General features: G+C 41.5%; 1 protein-coding gene across 1 annotated transcript in view; it reads right to left on the bottom strand.

The window, feature by feature from the left end:
* Positions 1 to 27,441, bottom strand: part of LOC311101738 (syntaxin-1B) — a 54,525-nt gene that overhangs the window by 22,795 nt on the left and 4,289 nt on the right. The window contains exon 2 of the mRNA XM_084142917.1: positions 2,297 to 2,371. Coding sequence (XP_083999043.1) covers positions 2,297 to 2,371 — 75 coding nt within the window. The remainder of the gene's footprint in view (positions 1 to 2,296; positions 2,372 to 27,441) is intronic.

Here is a 27,441-nt window from a genome sequence, read left to right as displayed (position 1 = left end):
TATTTTGGTTTCATCTGACCATATGACATTCTCCCAATCCTCTTCTGGATCATCCAAATGCACTCTAGCAAACTTCAGACGGGCCTGGACATGTACTGGCTTAAGCAGGGGGACACGTCTGGCACTGCAGGATTTGAGTCCCTGGCGGCGTAGTGTGTTACTGATGGTAGGCTTTGTTACTTTGGTCCCAGCTCTCTGCAGGTCATTCACTAGGTCCCCCCGTGTGGTTCTGGGATTTTTACTCACCGTTCTTGTGATCATTTTGACCCCACGGGGTGAGATCTTGCGTGGAGCCCCAGATCGAGGGAGATTATCAGTGGTCTTGTATGTCTTCCATTTCCTAATAATTGCTCCCACAGTTGATTTCTTCAAACCAAGCTGCTTACCTATTGCAGATTCAGTCTTCCCAGCCTGGTGCAGGTGTACAATTTTGTTTCTGGTGTCCTTTGACAGCTCTTTGGTCTTGGCCATAGTGGAGTTTGGAGTGTGACTGTTTGAGGTTGTGGACAGGTGTATTTTATACTGATAACAAGTTCAAACAGGTGCCATTAATACAGGTAACGAGTGGAGGACAGAGGAGCCTCTTAAAGAAGAAGTTACAGGTCTGTGAGAGACAGAAATCTTGCTTGTTTGTAGGTGACCAAATACTTATTTTCCACCATAATTTGCAAATAAATTCATTAAAAATCCTACAATGTGATTTTCTGGAAAAATAATTCTCAATTTGTCTGTCATAGTTGACGTGTACCTATGATGAAAATTACAGGCCTCTCTCATTTTTTTAAGTGGGAGAACTTGCACAATTGGTGGCTGACTAAATACTTTTTTTCCCCACTGTATATGTGCTCTCCATTCCTATTCATTCTCTACTCCATTATTAATAGCTATTCCTATTGTTCTTCCTAGGGGACAGAGAGTTCAATGACAATGGCTTGTGAGCTACTTCCTCAACGAAGCTAAGGCATACTGAATCAACTCATGCTTTATAGTGAGTCATTGTTTAGCCTAGATTGAGCCAATTCCCCTTCCCCTATAGTGTTCACTTAATAGTTTTAGAAGAGAGCTTTGTAAAGCAGACAGATTCGTTTTCATTAGGACGGAGGAGTTGAGCCACGGCCCATAAGGTAGTGAGGAGCACAGCTAAGCCAGGCTTAATGACTACACCCTGCCTGCAGCAGCAGAGCTCTTCAAAGGCAGGTGTCCTCAATCCCAGCTAGCCCCTCAGGGCCCCACAAACAGTGTCTACTGGTTCTCTCTCCTCTCGCTTCCTGCCGCTAATTTGATCGATTCCTAGCCAATTGAGAGTCTGCTCAACTAGTCTACAAGGCTTGATAAGATGCTGATCAAAAGACAAGGACCAGAGTTGGGGATTTTGTTTGCGATTCTTGGTGCTGTGTTGCAGATAACTGGGTTCAAGGTTTTTGCTTTAAAAGCCTTTTCAAAGAGAGAAATTAATTCCTCTGTGTAAAAAATGGAGGCCGCGTTCTGAGCGTCTTACACAAATAAATAGACTGCTGGAAATTTTAAGCCACAGATTGTCTGTACTCCCATAAATGCTGGGACATTCTATAGCCATATTGTCAGACATCTAGGGTGTTAATGTCTTCGTTAAGACTTAACACTTAGCGATAAAGAGTTCTGGCAGCATCTCCAAAGTATAACATATACCTCCACTGATAGAGTTGATGGATTCACTGCAGTCTTTTATGGTAGGAAGAAGAGTAAGGTCACTCAATTTTGGCATTTTAGGCAAAACAAATCACAAAAAACACAGGGGGAGGGACTTAAAAGCTGTTACATCCATAAAACACCAAACATAATGTTGCTCTATTTGCATATCCTTCCCCTCCTCCTTTTCCTCTCATAGCATGTTGTGTGTCCTTGTTGTTTAGGATGTTGATATAAATTATGCTTAAGCACTTTCAATTTTGAAAGATAAAGCTGAAAGGAGCATGACCTGGAGGTAATGTAGGTCTATTTTATTTTCTTGTTTTTACATTATGTGACCTGTTTTCCCCCCATAATGATATAGCATTAATACACTGCACTTGGAAACACTAGTAAATAGGTAACATATAAAACAGTAATAACTTAACTTTAGAGATATGGCACTTATAAGGCTACCAGTTAATTGCCAATTATGACATTATGCATAGACCTTAATTAGCCATTTTGCCCCCTTTTATTAAATATGACCTGTAGATGTGTGCATACAGGAACTACCAGGTTAAGTTTGTAATAATGGTTATTAGGATATTTCTAATTTCTAATATTACAGTTGTTTTGTTGCACTGACCTGTTCGAAGAACTCATCCATGAAGTGATCCCGGTCAACCTGGACAACTTCTTCATCATCATCGCTGTCCTTAGCCTGAAACAGAACAAGTGAAACACAACATCAGTCCCCCATGCACTACACTGGCATATTGCTATTTATTGTTGATTGCGTATTTGTGACCTGTGCAAACCGCAGATAACACAGTACCCCACTTGGCTGTAGATCTCTCCTAACTGTTGGAAGGGTAAGGGGTAAGGATGGAAGGGTAAGGGGCAGAGAATAAAAAGGGAAACGCTTGTATCCATACTGCTTGGTGAAATGCATGGCAGCCATTTTAGATAAAGCCACAAAAAAGCCTTTCAAACAGTTAATGATATGAAGGGAGTGACCCTTGAAGGGAGTGAAAGGAGTGACCTTCAGCGTCTTACACAAACCCTTACACAAACGCTCCTCGACTTAGAGCGATGCGGGCTGTGTGAACTGACCTCAACGGGGTCAATGACTAAGAGACAGTGAGAAAGAGAGGCTCTGTACGAAGGTGTTGAAAAAGCAGCAGAATCGATGGAACAACTTACATTTGCGCTAAAATAATAAAGATGTGTCCTTCTTGTCGCGCTTGGCGTTGATGAATTGCCAGAGGCCCATTGAGAGGGCCTGAGGTGTGCAGTGTTGGCAAGGTGGAGCGTGGGCCGTCTGCCATGGGGCAGCACACAGCTCATTCTGTTGAGGATATTATGGGCACTACAAATTATACACCCAATGAAAAAGGTGACACCAGGCAATAGATAGGCCTGAGATAGATCACCGTGTGTTTGGTGTATGGTTGTCACGGATTCAGCCGAGGCTGCTCCTCCTCCCTGCTCGGGCAGGCTTCGGCGTTCGTCGTCCCCGGAGTACTAGCTGCCACCGATCTATGTTTCGGTGTTTGACTTGTTGGGTCTGATTGTGTACACCTGTTCCCCATTATGTTGTATTGTATTCCCTATTTAACCCTCTGTCGTGCATTGTGTTTTGTGTGTTATTGTTTGTGTCATCGGCAGTGTGCGGGTTGGTAGTTTTCTCCGTTGTTTTGGAGACTGTTTATTTTCACTGGCGACTGTTATTAAAGTATGGTTTCCTGTAGCTCTGTGTCCTGCGTGTGACTTCGCCTACCGCATTTCACTGTCGCCGTTCTGACAATGGTCAAATTGATTAACTGTTTAGGCAACAGCTTGATGGGTATTTTGCCTATTTGCGCCAGAGAAGGGCATAGTATTTATGTTCAATTAACAGACAAGCAATAACAGCAAGCAGCAGTTAGATCTAGGGCTCTATTTAATCCATAGTGCTGAAGAGCTGCGCGATAGACATTTAAAGGCAATGTTCCCGCGTTAGCGGAGACTGCATTCACGGTAAATGCTACATATGTTGGCTCAATCGGAAATTACCTTTACATTTAAATCACGCTATAACGCTGAACTTCAGCGCTACGGATTGAATCTAGCCCCTAGAGTGTTTTTGTGACCTAATGGCAGCCATGTTGAGTCACATTGTGAGGGGGAGAGGGGTTGACAAATCCATTTCACCTGGGTAAAAACAACAAATCGACAAGACCTCTACAGTGTCGTCTACTAAGTCCACAACACAAGAACAGTCATTGCTGAACAGCTTAGTCATAAACACAGCTAGTGGACAGCTATCTACAACTATTGGCAAACAGAGAAATGTACAAAATGGCAGCCCTCTACTTGGGCACACTCTAGTCAACCTTTTCCCTTCACTCTCCATTGTTCTTGTATGTCTTCTGGCCGGACAAAGACAGGAGAGTTAAGTCCTCTAAATCGCATCTCATGCCAAAAGATACAGCAGCAGACAAGTTTGTCGGGGAGAAAATGTTTTTTCATAGGCGCATATGGGAGGGAAAAGGAAGAGGCTGGATGCGTTGGGAGGCCTAGTCGAGTTGCTGGGTGTTGAACTTGAGCGCTGGCTCCCTGATTGTAACGGACAGTGAACTATGTCTCCAGCTGTTGGGGCTGGCTTTGCCTTGGTTTGAAACATTTCCCTCCAGTCCCCACCTCTAACTAGCTAGCTCCACCTTGAGGCTGAGCAGTTCATGTTCCTGCCCTCTGTGCCCTCGGATGACAGTCACCCACTCTGCCTTGTATAGTATGATGAGAGACAGTTCCTGGTTGGATCACTCACTGTCCAATGTAATGTGATGCTAGTGTATATGGAGTGTGTGACAAAGGATTAATATGACTTCAGTGCATGGAGCTTTGACATTGATACTCGCTGCAGTTCTTGGAGGACATTTAGCTGTTGTTTTGTTTTTTCATCTTACCTCTTTGTATTGATTTTTTGTCAATTAAATACTCTTCTGATTTTTTTTTGCTGCATTTAAGCACAAAATAGAGAATATAATGTGTTGAGTTTTCACAGTAGCTTTCAGGCTAATGAGTGGTGACTCACATTCGTGCTAACATTCACACAGGCAATATCAATAACCTACCATATTCTTATCAATTTCTTGCAATTATTTTCTGAAGCATTTAGTACCAGCTCCATTTAAATGGCCATAGCTTTACAAAATATAATTGCTGTGATTATTTGCTTAAATTACATGTTGCACAAATGAGTAATTGATTTCACATCCCCATACGATCATCAAAGAGAAAGATATATAGAATGTTCAATCAGAATAAACAACCGACAGGCTTCCACTGAGAACAACGATTCTGACAGACACGCCTGAATCAGTTTAGGTTCCCTTGGTTTTTATCAAAGGCTACAGATCTGGAACTGTGGTTCATCTGTGTGGTCCGTTTCATTCAAAAGGCCTAGGACTGGAGCATGTTGGAGTAAGATATGAACACGACTGATTGTGTACAATCAAGTGACTGTGGTCATACATGCATTGTGTTGTCCTCCAAGCTTTCATTGTAAAAGGGTGAGGTTAAAAAAGACAATCAATCAAAGTATTGATTATAATAGGCCTTCAGATACCACCAATCTGGATAATGCGTTAGATGTTTTTATAGGTGTAAAGTAGCAAATAAAAATCATACAGCAGACATAGTAATATACTATGCTTGTGATATAACCGCAGTGTTGCAAGTAAATAATTAATTTGATATGAGATAGTGGCCTATTCCTAGATAATTTCCAATTAAGATAACTGATGCAGATTTAACATTTTAATCCATGTTGAAACTACCAAAAACTCTACCATTACTTTCAGGGAACCCCAAAGGTTTGTTCATGATCAACTGCTCAGATTTCCTCCTTCCCAGAGCTGAAATATTCTGTCCATTTTCTATGTATTATTCATGGAATGAGAGAACAGCTTCTGCTGCATATTGCCCAGCCCACCATCTCCATGGCTGCCTGACTGTCACACTGCACAGATGCACACAATCTTAGCTGGGTGTCACGCCCTGGCTCTGGGGACTCTTGTATGTTGAGCCAGGGTGTTAGTTTCTTTGTGTAGTGTCTATGTTTCGTTTTCTATGTTCTGTTCTAGGTTATGTGTTTCTATGTTGGCCGGGGTGGTTCTCAATCAGAGGCAACGTGTATCAGCTGTTGCTTGTTGTCTCTGATTGGGAACCATACTTAGGCAGCCTGTTGTGCACTTGTGTTTTGTAGGATCTTGTTCCGTGTAGGTTTGTGTTTGTTAACCGAGGACTTCACGTTTCGTTTTGTTGTTTTTGTATTTTGTATTGTGTTGCTAGTACACTATTAAAAAGAGATGTACGCATATCACGCTGCGCCTTGGTCCAATCATTATGACGATCGTGACACTGGGCTTATATGATATAGATACAAGCATGATGTTGTAAGAGGTATCAATGTTAAATCCTAAGCATATAGCCTACGCCTACCTACTGCTCAAAAGGTTAATATTTTTAAACTTAAAAAAACGTGCCATTTCATGTATATGGTAAGCCACAAACAAATATGCATATGCAGATCCACGTGCAGCATCACACAAAGGCATGTTGGCTTTATTTGAAAAGGCAAACACACATAAATGGATAAATGCACCTTAATTCTGATATGTGACAGAGATTAAATGAGAAATATATATTTCCGGACTTTAAAAAGATAAATTGTGATCGTAGAAAAATCTAATATGACAAGTAGCTTTGATTGTAAAAGAGTCAGATAACAAAGGTATTCAGAATATCCAAGATAGCTGACCTCTTCAGAGAGGCAATGTATTCTCATATTTCACAATGTCAGTGTTGTATTACAATTTGGAGTCTTTCCACTATCTCTTATCACATTAACATCTTACCTATACACTAACACAGACCCCTGCTAAATCAATACAGCTATAAATAGCTCCGCTTGAATAGCTACATTTGTTTGCTAGCTATCACCCTACACCACTATGCATTGTTTGTGTGCGTCCATACGTGGTGGCTTTGTACTATGTGTTTAGCCAAGAAAAGAGGAGGATACCAATCATGCTTTTCACCCAGGGGTTGTAGAACAGTCCTCTAGGACTGCAGTGCTGCTGGTTTTCCATTTCTCCCTTGCCCCTAATTGATCAGTTAATGTCACTGATTGCCCAGAGAGTCCACACACCTAGAAAGCCAGGTCTAAATCAGCCACTGATTTAAAAAAGCAAGAATGAAAGCCAGCAGCCACTGCAGCCCTTCATGACTCGAGGTCAGGCAGCACCTCTGTTGGAACCCGTAACAATTATTAATTAAATATGGCAAATGTTATGCAGAAGTATTATGTTACGATGTGAGTAGCATATGTACCTCATTCACCCCCTGGTGTCACTACAAGGTAGATATAATCTGCAATCATTACTATTGGCGCCTACCTAAAGTCAGACAGAAAGCAGTCAACTTGTGTATTAAAATGTGTAGTGAAATGATCAGCAGGGCTAATGCTAACTCATCGCTAGCTCTGTTGACAGATGCCTCTGAGGGGATCCTCATTACAAGCTGCAGCTATGTCGGATAGGCTACAGATATCTCATCTTGAACTCGTCAGCATTTTTTAATTTCCACGTTTGTGTGTGTTGTCTACACACTGTAGCTATATTTGTCTGTTCTGTTCCTCTACCCCTCCCAGCACTCCACCTGCATCCGCTTTCACCCGACGGGGGAATGGCAGCCTCTCTAGCCCTTGCTTGCCAATGGGCAGATAAGCTAGTTTACAGCTCATGTCTTCAATATGAGAGGCATGCGCATACTAATGAAAAAAGGGGCTAAGGGGCAAAACATTCCACGACAACAGATATCGGTAAGGAGAGAGAGCAGGTACTTAGGTAGGTATGAAAAGTTGCATATATGAGCAGGTAAATCTGCTAGGACTATGTTTAATGGAATGGCGTTTAAGTGGAATTCAACTGACGATAGGAATGTGACTACAATAGTGCATAACATGTCTGGGCTGCAGAGATAAGGTTTGAGAGAGGTTTGCTGCAGTAACATCAGCAACATAATCTATATAATTAATTAAAATCAGTAGATTGTGTTACAACTGGTACTAGATTGGACAATGTAGTATTACAATTAATATGGACAACAATGGTACAATGTAGACACTGGTTTGTTTGAAAGGTTTTTGAGGAATAATAAATGCTAATTATTTAGCAGAGAATAGGCATCAAAAGATGCTGTGAGGTACGATATGGTTGAATACGGTTGGACATGATTGGTGGAATCAGATGGGGTTCCATTACAATCCACAGAAATGCAGTCTTCATACACAGGTTAGTACCTACCCAGTGTACCGCTCGCTTGCTTGTGGCAATGGATTGTTGTAACAGCTAGACTAAACAAACCATCAGGCTAGCATTCAAGATTACACTGGACAGGCTAAATGGCTAGACTGGCTAATCAGGGTTTGAACCAAATTATATTTAATCTAATGTTACGTAGGGCCTATAGCTAATGTAGAGGCTATAACTAAAGCTAACTCCAGACAACCTATTCTTCATTGTACACACTATTCTACACTGAGTTACAACAAGCAGCTAAAAGGATTTGATAGCAATGTAATGGATGCACAGTACTTCCACCATTCCCCTCCCTTCAGATATACCAGAACATTCGAAAACACATTCATTGCTGGGTGTGAATGCGACATCATAGTGTACAGAGCAGTACATAAGACATTGCACATCTGAGAGATAGGGCACCACAGGGAAATGCTGGTGTGTTGCTCTGAGCAATGTAGGGCAGGCCTGATACACCTGTCATGTAAGCCTCAGTAATTCTGGCTATAGAATATAGAACAGTACACGGTTCTAAACTGTTGAGGGATCTAAACAGTTGCCCTAGTTAAAAGAGTGTGTCCTCTGCATGTGATCCAAAGACATACATCATCGCATTTCAACTGGGTAACCCACATGAAGAAGCCCAGTCTGTGTCCCACTCACCCCCTTTAAGCAGCCAGCCCCATCCAGATTTTTATTTTATTTATTTTTATTTCACCTTTATTTAACCAGGTAAGCCAGTTGAGAACAAGTTCTCATTTACAACTGCGACCTGGCCAAGATAAAGCAAAGCAGTGTGATAAAAACAACAACACAGAGTTAAATATGGGGTAAAACAAAACATAAAGTCAAAAAATACAACAGAAAATATATATACAGTGTGAGCAAATGTAGCAAGTTATGGAGGTAAGGCAATAAATAGGCTATAGTGCAAAATAATTACAATTAGTATTAACACTGGAATGATAGATGTGCAAGAGATTATGTGCAAATAGAGATACTGGGGTGCAAATGAGCAAAATAAATAACAATATGGGGATGAGGTAGTTGGGTGGGCTAATTTCAGATGGGCTGTGTACAGGTGCAGTGATCGGTAAGGTGCTCTGACAACTGATGCTTAAAGTTAGTGAGGGAGATAAGAGTCTCCAGCTTCAGAGATTTTTGCAATTCATTCCAGTCATTGGAATGTGGTCCTCTGTAGCTCAGCTGGTAGAGCACGGCGCTTGTAACGCCAAGGTAGTGGGTTCGATCCCCGGGACCACCCATACACAAAAAAATGTATGCACGCATGACTGTAAGTCGCTTTGGATAAAAGCGTCTGCTAAATGGCATATTATTATTATTATTATTATTGGCAGCAGAGAACTGGAAGGAATGGCGGCCAAAGGAGGTGTTGGCTTTGGGGATGACCAGTGAGATATACCTGCTGGAGCGCATACTACGGGTGGGTGTTGCTATGGTGACCAATGAGCTAAGATAAGGCACGGATTTGCCTAGCAGTGATTTATAGATGGCCTGGAGCTAGTAGGTTTGATGATGAACATGTAATGAGGACCAGCCAACAAGAGCGTACAGGTCACAGTGGTGGGTAGTGTATGGGGCTTTGGAGACAAAACGGATGGCACTGTGATAGACTACATCCAATTTGCTGAGTAGAGTGTTGGAGGCTATTTTGTAAATGACATCGCCGAAGTCAAGGATCGGTAGGATAGTCAGTTTTACGAGGGCATGTTTGGCAGCATGAGTGAAGGAGGCTTTGTTGCGAAATAGGAAGCCGATTCTGGATTACATTTGGATTGGAGATTCTTAATGTGAGTCTGGAAGGAGAGTTTACAGTCTAACCAGACACCTAGGTATTTGTAGTTGTCCACATACTCTAGGTCAGACCCGTCGAGAGTAGTGATTCTAGTCGGGTGGGCGGGTGCCAGCAGCGTTCGATTGAAGAGCATGCATTTAGTTTTACTAGTGTTTAAGAGCAGTTGGAGGCTACTGAAGGAGTGTTGTATGGCGTTGAAGATGCATGCCAGCGACTCGTGACACAATGAAACTTTTAGCGACCACAAAGCTAGCCGTGGGGTTATCCGCTCGCGGACTGTAACACGCCTTTTCAAGTAGTTATTTCATTATATTCATGGCGATACAATGTTAGGCAGGAAGCATGCATTCTAATGTTGTATCTCTGAGTGTCGTGTAAAAAAGAAAACGTTAGCCTTCAATGAAAATGTAGCAATTGAAAAACGTTCAATAGGCCTATTCCGCACACCAGAGAGATGAATATGTACTGTACAGTATGTTCTACAGGCAATGTTACCCCTATGGAGCACTATAATGATACTAAAGTCAAATAATCAAAGAAACATTTTAAAACAGTACAATTAATTACCTAAAATACTACTGTGTAATATAATGATACTAAAGTCAAATAATCAAAGAAACATTTTAAAACAGTACAATTAATTACCTAAAATACTACTGTGTAATAAATGATCCTCGCCTCATTAGAACACCACTACACATTTTGGACGTACGTAAACACTGACAAATGTACACCATCTCACTCGCTATTACTTAAGCAAATATTTAATTTATCGCTTATTCATCAAGCCGTTGACAACCTAACCAGCTGTTTTGGCTCTAGTGGCAGGGGAGCTTCGCTCTATTTATATTGTTTTATTGGTAGAGAAGAAGGGAAGGTACAATGCCGTTGTCCATGGAATCACATGCAGCTATGACATTGGCCCTGCAGTAAAAATGTCTACATAAAATATAACATGCATTACCACTCTCTGCTTTGCGTTTGTGTGTGGATGGGTGAGTGGATGGATGGGGGAAGAGAGTATGGATGCATAGAATGTGAGTATTATGTATGTGTGTATATGTGTACCTTTGATGTGTATGTATGTGTGTATATGTGTGTATATTTATGTGGATGTGTGTGGATGTGTATTTGTATGAAGTGTTATTCACAAATATCCAGTCTGGATTTTTGAGATAGCCTAAATACACAAGTATTGATTATCTCCTAAAAACACACACCCTAGAGAAAACAGCCAAAGCACATTTGAAGTGCAGAATTATATTCTTGCAACGTTCTTGAAAACCATTTGAAACTGAAGGCTCGCAAAATGATCATATTGAGTAAATCATATTAAACACGCAGCAGCTTAAAAAACAACAACTGAGACCCAGTTGAGGTTTTATGGGAGATATTGCGGCCAACAGCATCCGTGATTGCCTGCTAGCCTGCGGACAGCATTGGATCCACCAGGAATAATGTGAGTAGCATCCAGACAGCTACCAAACAGAAGCAGTGAGTGTATCAGTTCAACCACAGAGGGAGGATGCATACTGCTGTGATCCCTGCTGCTTGGTGGATGGATGGATTGATAGGGCCCATGTATGTGCAGATGCTTGGTCATACAGCTTATAAACTTATTTGTGCAAATGTTTACACATATGTGTATATGAGTGTGTTTATGTGCATATTAATTGGATTAATTTGACTGACTGCACTTTGACAGCTAAAGCCCTGCGGCAAAGATGGAGCTATGGTGAGTGTGGAGGAGGAGGAGGAGCAGAGGGGATGAGAGAGATCGAGTGAGGCAGAATGTGAGAGAGAGAGAGAGAAAGGGTCAAGAGAAAAGAGATAGTGGCTGTGGGGGAGGGGACAGAGGAGAGAGAGAGAGAGAGAGAGAGAGAGAGAGAGAGAGAGAGAGAGAGAGAGAGAGAGAGAGAGAGAGAGAGAGAGAGAGAGAGAGAGAGAGAGAGAGAGAGAGAGAGAGAGAGAGAGAGAGAGAGAGAGAGAGTGGGGGATGGGAGGAAGAGGGAGGGCGAGATCCAGGGAGAGAGAAAAGGAGAGGGAGATGGAGAGAGGGAGGGAGAGAAATTGGAAAAGGGTGGGGGAGGGGAATAGAGGAGAGAGTCTGTAGCTAGCTAACACACAATGCAGGTTAAACAGCATCTGTTACCACCTACAAAATAATCTCATTGCTCTCAGGACAGGGGATCAAACAGCCGTTGTGACCCAACCAGGGTTCGCCCATTCCATACGTCATCCCACCTCCAACGCCATCCCTCTTCATCCATGCCACAGAGCTCCCTGTCAGGGAGAATTACATAAGCCTGGACGACTTCAGGTGTGGGGGTGAATACAAATGCCACAAGCGCCTTGCCCTACCCCTAGTCCATCTGTGCTGGGAGTGGAAGAAGCCACCGGAGAGAGAGAGAGATGTCCCCTGTCCGCCATTACTACCCATGCCTTTGGGGCCTGGTAACAACATGAACTAATGTCCCAATGTAGTACACAGTGGGTTAGGGTTAGACTTGGGGGTTTTGAGTGGTGGCAGCAGAGGTAGAGGGCATGGAGAGGGGAGAGATGAACTAAAGAGCCCTGATGTATACACACGTCAACCCTCATCCACTTCATGTCCATCTTTTGTCAATCCATGTTCGCTTTTCCACTTCCACGGCTATAAAAAGCATTGATTGTCAGTGTCCATGTTCCTTTATCAACCGTCATTCTGATGCTTTGAGGGGGCCAAGGGAGAAAATGGAAGTGAGCTGTTTTTTTTTATGGGGAGTGTCTTAAGTGAAGTCACAAACAAGGTCAGGATGTGATGTGCGAGTTGCACTGGCTGCCAAACCTGGGCTATATGCAGCACCCAGAGGCTCACAGAGAGAGAGGGAGGCTAGACTCCAGGGGACACAGGTTTCGTCCCGATTCTCCACCCTTCTCCAGAAGTGTGCACTTGCACACTCACCATGGTGGAAACTCCCTCCAGTCTAAGCTTACACCACTCCAATGCTTTTAAATCCATGACAGGAAGTGCACATGTTGGGAGAAGAGTGGAGAATCGTATTCTGCACTGTAAGATACCCATCTGTTGCACTGCACTGTGCATCCAGAGAAAATACTGAAATTGAATTAGTGACAAATGTATATATTTTGTATATTAGTGACACTGTATATACAAAAGTCTGTAGACACCCCTGGTGTGGATTTGGCTATTTCAGCCACACCCGTTGCTGACAGGTGTATAAAATCGAGCACACGGCCGTGCAATCTCCATAGACAAACATTGGCAGTAGAATGGCCTTACTGAAGAGCTCAGTGACTTTCAATGTGGCACTGTCATAGGATGCCACCTGTCCAACAAGTCAGTTCGTCAAATTTCTGCCCTGCTAGAGCTGCCCTGGTCAACCGTAAGTGCTGTTACTGTGAAGTGGAAACATCTAGGAGCAACAACGGCTCAGCCGCGAAGTGGTAGGCCACACAAGCTCACAGAATGGGATCGCCGAGTACTGAAGTGCGTTTCGCATAAAAATCGTCTGTCCTTGGTTGCAACACTCACTACCGAGTTCCAAACTGCCTCTGGAAGCAACGTCAGCACAAGAACTGTTCGTCGGGAGCTTCATGAAATGGGTTTCCATGGCCGAGCAGCCGCACACAAGCCTAAGATCACTATGCGCAATGCCAAGCGTCGGCTGGAGTGGTGTAAAGCTCGCTGCCATTGGACTCTGGAGCAGTGGAAACGCGTTCTCTGGAGTGATGAATCACGCTTTACCATCTGCCAGTCCAACGGACGAATCTGTAAAGTTTGGTGGAGGAGGAATAATGGTCTGGGGCTATTTTTCATGGTTTGGGCTAGGCCCCTTAGTTCCAGTGAAGGGAAATCTTAACGCTACAGCATACATTGACATTCTAGACGATTCTGTGCTTCCAACCTTGTGTCAACAGTTTGGGGAAGTCCCTTTCCTGTTTCACCATGCCCCTGTGCACAAAGTGAGGTCCATACAGAAATGGTTTGTTGAGATCGGTGTGGAATAACTTGACTGGCCTGCACAGAGTCCTGACCTCAACCCCATCGAACACCTTTGGGATGAATTGGAACGCCAACTGCGAGCCAGGCCTAATCGCCCAACACCAGTGCCCAACCTCACTAATGCTCTTGTGGCTGAATGGAATCAAGTCCCCACAGCAATGTTCGAACATCTAGTGGAAAGCCTTCCCAGAAGAGTGGAGGCTGTTATAGCGGCAAAGGGGGGACCAACTCAATATTTTCGAATGAGATGTTCGACGAGTAGGTGTCCACATACTTTTTGGTAATGTAGTGTACCACAAACCCCCAAGGTGCCTTATTGCTGTTATAAACTGGTTAACAACGTAATTAGAGCAATAAAAATGAATGTTTTGTCATACCCGTGGTATACGATCTGATATACCATGGCTGTCAGCCAATCAGCAGTCAGGGCTCGAACCACTCAGTTTATAATTTACTTTGTGGAATGGGTTAGGGGTTAAAGTAACTAATGAAAGAGGGATAATCAAAAAGTTGAGTGTCGGCTGAGCCATATCTCTAAAACCCTAACACAAAATGACAATCTTCTAATTCCTCTTTTAAATGAATTTATAAAACCTTAATGACTATCACTATCAGTTTTTATCAGAAATGTGGGTGTTATCAACAAGTATGATAAGAGGAGTAGAAATATTGCCAGAGGTGTTTTTGGAAACATGTGGCACAGTGCTAAGTTCAAACTCAATTTAGACCTTCTCTGAACTGCATGCAAAGCCCCCAAAATACATTTAGACTTACTCAAATTCACTTCATCACCGTTGAACCAAGTCTGTGGTCTCCCTCAGGGGATCACAGCTGAGAAATGGAGACAGGTTCGTGAGGCTGCCAAGACGTTTTTAGGGCATTGTACATGACCAATTCACAGAATTCAATGAGCCATGTAATCAATATATAAAATGGTGAATGATGGGAGCGTTTAACAAATCTATGATTGCGTGTTTTAAATTATCTTGCATCACGTAGCCTAGGAACCTATAGGAGTGTTCCATCCTACAACTAGTGTCTACCTAGATTACACTTCATCCTGTTGTCATATGCTCTAATGTCAACTGTTAATAACAACTGCATGACCACTTCTGTCATATGTTATTACATGCTTCATAAGAGTCTACATACCAGATGATATTACAGGGTGTTAGGTCATTTACTAACCTCTGTGTCACATTATTACATTGAACGTAATGATGGGCGTCATAACCATGTCATATGCCGTTATAGAGTGTGCACAGACACCTTAAGTAAAGTGACATTCATTTGAGGTGTTATAAAATAGTTATGCATGTGGTTGCTCCACAGGATGAGTTGAGAATCACAAAACGTTACCATTCAAAGGATCTCCAAGAAGCATTGTCAAATGGGAGCACAGATATATTTAGGATTATACATTTTTGGAAAAACTGCACTCAGTCCAGATATGAAAAATAAACATTATAATACCAACAACTTGCCAAAACACAAAAATGTTCTAACAAAACGGAAGCAAATAGAATTTTACAACATCAAGGTTGCTGGAGCACACCAGGATTTGTGACTGCTGTGAAAAAAGGAAGATGTGCAACTGCAACATTTCACTGACCCACCGATGGCTAGCTAGCTTACTATCTAGCAATCTGCTAGCACTAGCTAGTTAACTTCACTAGCTACTGGTGGAAATAAAAAAGGTACTCTGTAGCACATTATACATTAACATCCTCTTTCACACTTTAAACGTAATAACATTTTCATCTTAATACACATTATTTTACACAATCTAATTAATGTCAATAGCAATTAACCATGTTATTTGCTGTGGCTAGATTTGGGTTAGTGATAGCAAGGATCCTTGAGACGTGCCTACCTTAAACCCTAACCTTAACTCCAACCCTAACCTTAACCATTACCTAACCGTAACCTTAACCCTTACCTTAACCGTTTAAAATGTATATTTCAATGGGGTGACATCAGAGTTAGGAAGTACCAAGGATTCCATTCAGACTTTACTGCTAGATTTGCCCAATGATGTATATAAAGCCTGGATTGTGGATGCTACACTACATTACCAAAAGTATGTGGACATCTTCACATCGAACATCTCATTCCAAAATCATGAGCATTATAATGGAGTTGGTCCCCCCTTTGCTGCTATAACAGCATCTACTCTTCTGGTAAGGCTTTCCACTAGATGTTGGAACATTGCTGCGGGGACTTGCTTCCATTCAGCCACAAGAGCATTAGTTAGGTCGGGCACTGATGTTGAGCGATTAGGCCTGGCTCGCAGTCGGCGTTCCAATTCATCCCAAAGGTGTTTGATGGGGTTGAGGTCAGGGCCCTGTGCAGACCAGTGAAGTTCTTCCACACTGATCTCGACAAAACATTTCTGTATGGACCTTGCTTTGTGCACAGGGGCATTTGATTTTTTTATTTTTATTTAACATTTATTTAACCAGGTAAGCCAGTTGAGAACAAGTTCTAATTTACAACTGCGACCTGGCCAAGATAAAGCAAAGCAGTGCGATAAAAACAACAACACAGAGTTACATACGGGGTAAAACAAAACATAAAGTCAAAAATACAACAGAAAATATATGTACAGTGTGTGCAAATATAGCAAGTTATGGAGGTAAGGCAATAAATAGGCTATAGTGCAAAATAATTACAATTAGTATTAACACTGGAATGATAGATGTGCAAGAGATTATGTGGAAATAGAGATACTGGGGTGCAAATTAGCAAAATAAATAACAATATGGGGATGAGGTAGTTGGGTGGGCTAATTTCAGATGGGCTGTGTACAGGTGCAGTGATCGGTAAGGTGCTCTGACAACTGATGCTTAAAGTTAGTGAGGGAGATAAGAGTCTCCAGCTTCAGAGATTTTTGCAATTCATTCCAGTCATTGGCAGCAGAGAACTGGAAGGAATGGCGGCCAAAGGAGGTGTTGGCTTTGGGGATGACCAGTGAGATATACCTGCTGGAGCGCATACTACGGGTGGGTGTTGCTATGGTGACCAATGAGCTAAGATAAGGCGGGGATTTGCCTAGCAGTGATTTATAGATGGCCTGGAGCCAGTGGGTTTGGCGACGAATATGTAGTGATGACCAGCCAACAAGAGCGTACAGGTCACAGTGGTGGGTAGTATATGGGGCTTTGGTGACAAAACGGATGGCATTGTGATAGACTACATCCAATTTGCTGAGTAGAGTGTTGGAGGCTATTTTGTAAATGACATCGCAGAAGTCAAGGATCGGTAGGATAGTCAGTTTTACGAGGGCATGTTTGGCAGCATGAGTGAAGGAGGCTTTGTTGCAAAATAGGAAGCCGATTCTAGATTTAACTTTGTGCTGGTCAAGGGCAGTCATTGTCATGCTGAAACAGGAAATGGCCTTCCCCAAACTGTTGCCACAAAGTTGGAAGCACAGAATCGTCTAGAATGTAATTGTATGCTGTAGCGTTAAGATTTCCCTTCACTCGAACCAAGGGGCCTAGCCCGAACCATGAAAAAAAGCCCCAGACCATTATTCCTCCTCCACCAAACTTTACATTTGGCACTATGCATTGGGGCAGGTAGCGTTCTCCTGGCATCCGCCAAACCCAGATTCGTCCGTCGGACTGGCAGATGGTGAAGCGTGATTCATCACTCCAGAGAACGCGTTTCCACTGCTCCAGAGTCCAATGGCGGCGAGCTTTACACCACTCCAGCTGACACTTGGCATTGCGCATGGTGATCTTAGGCTTGTGTGCAGCTGCTTGGCCAAGGAAACCCATTTCATGAAGCTCCCGACTAACAGTTCTTGTGCTGACCTTGCTTCCAGAGGCAGTTTGGAACTCGGTAGTGAGTGTTGCAACCAAGGACAGACAATGTTTACGCGCTACGTGCTTCAGTACTCAGCGGTCTCGTTCTGTTAGCTTGTGTGGTCTACCACTTCGCAGCTGAGCCGTTGTTGCTCCTAGACGTTTCCACTTCACAATAACAACCCGTACAGTTGGCTGGGGCAGCTCTAGCAGGGCAAAAATTTGACGAACTGACTTGATGGAAAGGTGGCATCCTACGCGGCCGGCTACGACAGAGCCTGGATACGAACCAGGATCTCTAGTGGCACAGCTAGCACTGCGATGCAGTGCCTTAGACCACTGCGCCACTCGGGAGGCCTATTCTATTGCCAATGTTTGTCTATGGAGATTCCATGGCTGTGTGCTCGATTTTATACACCTGTCAGCAACGGGTGTCCACATACTTTTGTATATATAGTGTATGTTTTGGCCAATGAGAGGATTTGAAGCCACAGGTCGGCCATATTGGCACTCCCCAGAAGGAGCAGTCCTCCATAGGAATGAATGGAATTCTAAGGTATTTCAATTAAATGTTTCAAGGACAAAATTAATAACAGTAACATTAGTACTTTCAAAAATATATATTTTACGGGAAGAAATCTATAGATTTGTATGTTCAGCTCACATAATATCATTTAAAAGTCTGTAATAGAATAGACGTGGCAAAAACAAATGTAGACATTAATAAATGCCTTTCTATAGCTTCAAAAATATCTTTACAATGGTGGGGGATTGCCAAGATAGAGGCGCGAGGGCTTCAAAACGGCGCCCCCTGTCTGTCATCTAGAGTGTATATAAATCATTGGATTTGCCCAGGAGAGAACTGGGCCAACTCCTTGAAGCCACGTAAGTTCAAGGCCTACTGCGGTACTGCAGGCATTGTTAGCAGAAAACAGGATCCCCCATTATAGTGAATGAAAAATTGCAATATCTGTGGTCAATCTTTGTGTAAATAAAAAAAATGTGGAAGACAATCATGGTACCAATAATTGCTTCTAATACACCTGATGTATGTCAATGAACCGATTATTTTAAAATCGCACACAGAAGAAGTTATAAGGATAACTTAGTTGCTAATGGCAGCTTGCAGTACCCCGGTCGGCCTTCAACTTGAGTTACTCAATGAGATGGGGCAGCACTGGTCCAATTTGTACAACTCAGAGCAGTTTATTGTCTCGTCCAATTAAAAATCCTATGTACATCTGTGCTCCCATTTGCCCATGTTTTTTTAAAATCCTTTGAATGGTAAAATGTTGTGATACTCTCAACTCATCCTGTGGTATAAGTGATCCAATTGACATTTTAGTCATTTAGCAGACGCTCTTATCCAGAGCGACTTACAATTAGTGAGTGCATACATTTTTCATACAGGCCCCCCGTGGGAAACGAACCCACAACCCTTGCGTTGCAAGCGCCATGCTCTACCAACTGAGCTACAGGAGGGTCAATAAGCACATTCATAACTGTTTTATAAGACCTCAAATTAATGTCACGTTACTTAAGGTGTCTGTACACACTCTATAATGGCATATGACATGGTTATGACACCATCATTCGGTTCAATGTAATAATGTGGCACAGAGGTTGGTAAATGAGATAACACCCTGTAATATCATCTGGTATGTAGACTCTTATGAAGCATATAATAACATATGACATAAGTTGTTATGCAGACTGTGTAATAGCAGTTGTTATTAACAGTGACATAAGAGCATATGACAACAGGATGAACAGTCATCTATATAACACCCATTATAACTAGTTTTATAACATATTATTTGTTACTTATAACTATTTAAAACTACTTATAACAGCTTATGACAAATGTTATAATGTGTTATATAGTTGTTATAAAGGCTTTATGAATGCATACATATGGACACCTAGAGTAAAGTGTTACCAATTTTTTGATTGATCAGTTTTCTGCTGCCTTGCCAAATCCCCTTGCTGCAGAAGACATTATAGGGAGCAGTGAGCTGCATATTTCTTCATCTCCCCCCCCCCACCCCCCTCCTTCCATCCCTCGCCTCATGATTGAAACAGGAAGTGGGTGATCAATTACATATTCAACCTACACAAAAAAGAACAGTCTATATGTAAATGAGCTTAACCACTTAAGTATAGCATCTGAAGGCTGTTTCATTGTAATTTACTTACTTACAGTACCAGTCAAAAGTTTGGACATACCTACTCATTCCAGGGCTTTTATTTATTTTTACTATTTTCTACATTGTAGAATAATAGTGAAGACATCAAAACTATGAAATAACACAGATGGAATCATGTAGTAACCAGAAAAGTGTTAAACAAATCAAAATATATTTTTTACTATTCAAAGTAGCCATCTTTGGACACTCTTGGCATTCTATCAACCAGCTTCATGGAATGCATTTCAATTAACAGGTGTTCCTTCTTTTTTTACATTTTACATTTTTAGTCATTTAGCAGACGATCTTATCCAGAGCGACTTACAGGAGCAATTAGGGTTAAGTGCCTTGCTCAAGGGCACATCGACAGATTTTTCACCTAGTCGGCTTGGGGATTAGAACCAGCGATCTTTCGGTTACTGGCACAATGCTCTTAACCACTAAGCTACATGCCAAAAAGTTAATTTGTGGAATTTCTTTCCTTCTTAATGGGTTTGAGCCAATCAGTTGTGTTGTGACAAGGTAGGGTGGTATACAGAAGATAGCCCTATTTGGTAAAAGACCAAGTCCATATTATGGCAAGAACAGCTCAAATAAGCAAAGAGAAACGACAGTCCATCATTACTTTAGGACATGAAGGTCAGTCAATCCGGAAAATTTAAAGAACTTTGAAAGTTTCTTCAAGTGCAGTCGCAAAAACCATCAAGCGATATGATGAAACTGGCTCTGATGAGGACCGCCACAGGAATGGAAGACCCAGAGTTACCAATGCTGCAGAGGATAAGGTCATTAGAGTTACCAGCCTCAGAAATTGCAGCCCAAATAAATGCTTCACAGAGTTCAAGTAACAGACACATCTCAACATCAACTGTTCAGAGGAGACTGCGTGAATCAGGCCTTCATGGTCGAATTGCTGCAAAGAAACCACTACTGAAGGACACCAAAAAAAAGAAGAGACTTGCTTGGGCCAAGAAACACGAGCAATGGACATTAGACCGGTGGAAATCTGTCCTTTGGTCTGATGAGTCCAAATTTTAGATTTTTGGTTCCAACCGCCGTGTCTTTGTGAGATGCAGAGGGGGTGAACGGATTATCTCTGAACGTGTGGTTCCCACAGTGAAGCATGGAGGAGGAGATGTGATGGTGTGGGGGTGCTTTGCTGGTGACACTGTCTGTGATTTATTTAGAATTCATGGCACACTTAACCAGCATGGCTACTACAGCATCCTGCAGCGATACGCCATCCCAGCTGGTTTGTGCTTAGTGGGACTATAATTTGTTTTTCAACAGGACACCTCCAGGCTGTGTAAGGGCTATTTTACCAAGAAGGTGAGTGATGGAGTGCTGCATCAGATGACCTGGCCTCCACAATCACCCGACCTCAACCCAATTGAGATGGTTTGGGATGAGTTGGACCGCAGAGTGAAGGAAAAGCAGCCAACAAGTGCTCATCATATGTGGGAAAAGCATTCCAGGTGAAGGTGGTTGAGAGAATGCCAAGAGTGTGCAAATCTGTCATCAAGGCAAAGGGTGTCTACTTTGAAGAATCTCAAATATAAAATATATTATGATTTGTGTAACACTTTTTTGGTTACGACATGATTCCATATGTGTTATTTCATAGTTTTGATGTCTTAGCTATTATTCTACAATGTAGAAAATAGTAAAAATAAATAAAAACCCTTGAATGAGTAGGTGTCCAAACTTTTGACTGGTACTGTATGTCCAGATTAAAATTCAACGGCTACAATTTATTATGTAATGTGGGAGATTCAAACTACTGCTACTACCATCATACCAATGTGAGATCAGCAATACTTGTAAACTAGGTAATTTAAGGATGCGAGGGGCATTGTGCAGATAGCACCAGTAATGCCACCTTTTAGAAAAATAGACACACAAATGAGGATGGATAGTCGGAATGAAAGTGAGAGTATGGGACAAATTCAAAACTATTTCATGTATCAGGATTGAATTGTACAGTTAATATAGTACTCTCTAACCTGTATTTCCTCCCTAAATGCAGGATTCAATTGTTGTTTTATTATTTCATTGTCAGCAATTACAATGTTGTTATAGTATAGTTTCCATGTAAAGGGTAGTACTACAGAAGGGTCATCCTTCTTTGCAACTTTCTGAGAACTTAACATGAGCCATACATAGCTTCTCACCCATCAAAATGCTTTAAGTGCTTAACTTATTAATGTACTGTAGTAGAGAGAGAGATTGATTACTTATTGGGGTCATAAGTCTGTAGCTTTATCGATAGTTAGACTACCCGCAGGCATGGTTTCTTGAGGATGTCAAATATACAGTACATCAATCTAAATCGGTCATCATATAGTGTTTTGTCCTTCAATTTTACTCACTTTAGTGGTTGGATTGATATATCCGGGAACACCTTTTAAATGTGTTTGTCATCAAGGTGTATGATTGCTTCACAGTGTAGTAAATAGATCTGACATTTACCCATTACAATCCAAACAGACATGGAATTATTGTATCTCCTCGCCCCAAAAATGGCAAAACTCTGACCTCTAAAAGATCATACAACACAATCAGACCATCTGACATTCCTAGATTGTTTCCAAGACAATTTCCCCAACTAGCAATTTCAGAAATAATATTCTGCAACGATAACATGGTGATCATACAAATTGAGAGAGCAGGAGATAATCAAACTTCAATAACATCTCCCCAACATAGTGGTCCTTAAGGCAAATTTTGTTGCTGAACTCTTGTCCTTCCTTTGTCCTTTCATTGTGCCGAGTCATTTAAAGATGTTAGATTAAAACCAAATCACGTGACGTAGTCCTTTACAATCGTACCTGGGGTTGAAAATGGCAGATTTGGGCACTGATAAGCGCCTAAATTGGAACACAATAGCTGTACAGTAACATCCTATAAATTACATCAGAGCTCAGGCTCTGCGCTTCAAAGCACTGTATGGGTTTTGACTGACAGCCGTTCTGAACTTGTGCACCGCACGCGACAAGAAGTTGCCCCATCCCTCCCACAAATTGGGAAACTTTTGCAAATGTTTTATTGTCTGTGTGAGGGAAATGCTGTAAATTAAGAGGACTCGATGTATTTTGAAAGATGAGACGTTGAGGATTATAATAAATACCACTTTGATGGCATACAAGCAAGCCAAATACCTGTGAGTCCAAATGTGCACTTCATATACAGGGTCAACGTTTATGATCACTATGTTTGATGTACAGTTACAAGATGACATGGCGTCATACCCTGGGTTGTTCTGAACAGAATGAGCCTATATTTGTCTATTGTGAAGAAAATATATCGCGGAACACGCACCTGAATGCACTCATGACACCTTTCTACACTCTTAGAAAAAAGGTTTCCAAAAGGAGAACCCTTTTTGGTTCCAGGTAGAATTATTTTTGGTTCCAGGTAGAACTATTTTGGGTTCTATGTAGAGCCCTCAGGGGAAAGGATTATACATGGAACCCAATAGGGTTCTACCTGGAACAAAGGGTAAAGGGTGAATAACCATTTTTTTCTAAGCCTGTATGCGCACCAAAATTACGGTCTGTTTCTCTGAATTGCCTTACATGGTAAGATAGTATTTTATAACTGTTGGCAATAGAACAAGCTTTCAAATTATGCCCACCTGACCCAGATTGCGATTTATAATGAGCCGTTTTTTGGATTGTGTGAACAACAGTAATTGTGTGATTACGGGGATGCAGGGTTGTGTTCCTAACAAAATAACTACAAGTGTACTTGCTCTAGTTCCTCAACAGCACAGCTAGGAGAGCTCAAAAAAGCACCTTATAGTTGACGACTCTTCTTTGAGTCATTGAAGTGCATTGAAATTACTTAGGAACTGTGCACACTTTAGAGAGGTGTGTGGCCAATTGAATACACCAGTTAGTCCTCTCACTCAAACCCTTGTAATGTTTTTGTCTTATGTTGCACCTACCCCACATTTTCCAGGAATATTTTTATCATGTTACTGAATGTATCCAGAGTATTTTCAGATTTTGTCATCAACAAATGTGGCAAAAAGTAGAGTAAATGTAAAATGCACATAAAATCCGCAGTGTAATATTTGGATTCAGTCTTGTGTCATGTGAACTGTTGTGTCCTAAACTTTAGTCTAATAATTTTCCCAAAATTACATTTTCCAAACCCTTTCAATTGAGACCATGCTTTTCATATTTCTTCCGTAATAAACATTTCAATGGATCCCTATCCATATAGGTCAATTTCCACGAGTGTAAAGGGTTAAATAAAAGTCTGCATTTGTGACAAAGAGATGGCATACCCCACACTTCGGATTCCGTGTTTCAAAACGTACAACAACTGACTTGAATGATCATGGGCATTCAATATCCAAAGAGATTTAGACTCTACGGTGCTTGAAAGATAGAATGATAGTCCTTGGAACATCTTATTACTTAAAGCAGTGTGAGTCACAATAAATTCCAACTGCAGGACATCGTAAGCATCCTGAAACGGCTCCATGTGGTGGTGATCTCACTGCTCCACCTGTGTTTAGCTCAGTCTGAGCGAAAGGGGATGTGCGTTAGGCTATGAACAGAATTTCGCCAGACAGCCACATGATCTCATCTGACTGATCAACCTGCTCCTCTCTGACTTGTATGGGCACAGTAAGGCACAGAGTCCTCAGAAAAGTATGATGGATGCCAGAGCTGAAGTAATTATTCAGCGTGTTAATTTAGTGGCTGAAGTTGTTGACGGAAGTAAGTGGTCAGCATGTCTTTCTTTCCCCTACGTTGACATTTAAAAAATGCAAGCTATTCTTTATATAGCACATAGTAAAAACAATTGAGTAAAAGTGGAGTAGGAATTATCGGATGGTTTTTGGACTTTCTAGAACTCATTTGAAGGTATAACTCCTAGGATAAATGACTAGCTTTATTGAGATAAACGTAACTATATCAAAAAAGCAGGGCAGACATCGAGGTAGTTTCTATTTAATAAAAAATCCTTTAATCCAAATATGTGGGGATGAACAACATGTGACAGATTCAGCAGTGTGAGGTGAGTAAGACTCACAGACAGACAAAGACTGTTCCTGAGTACCCTAGGCTTCATGGATTGGGGTCAGCTTTTAACCATACCCCCAAACCCAATCCACACCAAATACTACACTCAAAACAAAGGCTATTTGTTGTCTACGTAAAGTGACTTTCCCTCCTCTGTTCAGTTCATTGCCACTGAGAGGAATATAGATGCTAAAACATGCCTTGGAGGGTTATTTTTACTGTCTAATGTGTCCACCACATCAAGGGCACGTGTACCAGTCTGTAAGTACCAGTAGGCAAACAGTTCCCTCGGTCAGATGAAAGACGTCTTGCTGCAATAGATCCGTCACATTCCCTTCTGCTATTTAATCCTGATTAGCATTTGTTTCCTTCATTGTTTAACTTTTGTGTCTATACGACTACAATTTCAGGCTTAATTACTTTTTGGGTTGACAGAGTGCAAATGAAGATCCCTCTGCTTAAATGACTTTGTGGAGGAGGACTCAAAACACACATCACTCATTCAGCTTGGGTCTGCTCGACCTTGTTTATTGGGAAATAAATCAAATTTAGGACGTATCTACCGGTAGTTCTAGGTTTCTGTTTGTATTGTGTGTACCACTGAAAAGCACTGAGGTTTTAAATATAGTGGCTGTCTCTGCCCTTGGTTGCAAATGACCTCACAGAACACTGCGTCCGTCCCCTATCATGCCCATACTCTACCACAGATGCGCCAGACTTTAGGGCTAAACCAGGAAACTGTGGCTTTTCCTGGGTTATTCATTTCCAACATGGCCGCCGTTATGACTCACCGTTTGATACAAATACATCTTTAGAATAGATAATGCACATCCTTGACCTCTCCTGGAATATACTCTCCATCCACGAAGCATAATGTCTTTAAATGGAAAATACTCAACACAGAGCGACCAGTATTCTCTGGTGCAATCCGCTATTACATTGATGTGGCATGTAGTCAGGGGTGGTGCTCATCCATAATGTATTACTAGCTGCGGTAATCACTCATGGGGAGTGACTATTGGAGGGCCATCAAATGGAGATGCTCTGCTACACATTTTGTGAAAAAATCCACTTTAGGATGAGAATTCTTTCAGACAATGTGTTAGGGGGGGGGGGGGGGGGGGTATAATGATATCCTATAGATCTACTAACTGCATCAAATGCAAATCACCACTGTGGTCTTTGATTTCATTTGTTTAGCAGTGAGCATAATGACATTTTAGGGTCAGGTGGGATTACTGTCTCATAGAAATGTGATATGAATGTCCTAATATGGAATTGTGTAACATAAAAGATGCATACTTCATATAAAATACAATATAAAAGTAGATGAACATGTCAACTTCGAATATGCCAAGAAAATCCTTTATAAAAGCCACCACAAATAGATGCAAATATGTCAAATGCATTCAGTACAGCTGAACTGCTAGGCTGTGCCTTTGAGACAGAACTGCCCTCACACAGTTTTAACATGCAGTTATTTACCTAAATATTATAATTTCTGAAATAGAATTCAGTCATACACAGAATTCAGTCATACACTTTGACCAAACCTCAGAATTCAGTCATACACTTTGACCAAACCTCATTCAGCGTGTATAATATGTTAGTGTCTCTCTCCACTCTCCTGTATATAGTTCTGCTCTGCGTTTTTTAAGTGGTGGTTTGTGCCATGCCCTTCAATGACTCAAGGACAGCTCAAGGCACAATAGAGTCAAGATATATCGCAACTATCATGTGGCATGATCTTTACTACACCTGGCAAATTGTGCTTTGGTATAATTTGTATTGTACTATCACTACAACATGTTAACCCTATTAGCTTTAGTATCATTTTGTCCTGAAGGAGCCTTGATTAACCCTTGTTGTCAAAGGTCAAAAGGTTATAGAAGGTTCACTCATTCATCAGCTGCTATCTGTGTTTGATTGTACCCATTTCGATGATGGATTGTCACCAAAACATAGGCTTTTGACTCAGAACAGATGGCTATACATTTCTCCTCTCCCAGCCTAATTCTCAACAGCCTTGATAAAAATATGAACAATATAATCTTAAAGTTGTTTCATTGTTATTACATTGCAATAACAATGTTTTGCAACATTTAAATATGGTACTGTATAATCTGAGGTTTGTACAGGTGAATGTTTCAATGTACAGTGCCTTCAGAAAGTATTCACACCCCCTTTACTTTTTCCACAGTTTGTTGTGCTACAAAGAGGGATTAAAATTGATTTAATGGTCAGTTTTGGTCAACGATCTACACAAAATACTCTGTAATGTCAAAGTGGAAGAAAAATTCTAACATTTATGAAATATTTATGAAAAATAAAACACTAATATATCTGGATTAGATAAGTATTCACCCCCCTGAGACAATACATGTTAGAAACACCTTTGGCAGCGTGAGTCTTTTTTGGGTAAGTTTCTAAGAGCTTTGCACACCTGTATTGTACAATATTTGCACATTATTCTTTTTTAAATTCTTCAAGCTCTGTCAAGTTGGTTGTTAATCATTGCTAGAAAGCCATTTTCAAGTCTTGCCATAGATTTTCAAGCCAAAACTGTAACTACGCCACTCAGGAACATTCAATGTCAT

The sequence above is a fragment of the Coregonus lavaretus genome, assembly GCF_964263955.1.
Source record: "Coregonus lavaretus genome assembly, chromosome: 2".
Classification (NCBI taxonomy): Eukaryota; Metazoa; Chordata; class Actinopteri; order Salmoniformes; family Salmonidae; genus Coregonus; species Coregonus lavaretus.
Note: the sequence above shows the minus strand (reverse complement) of the source record. Positions and strands in the feature narration are given on the sequence as shown.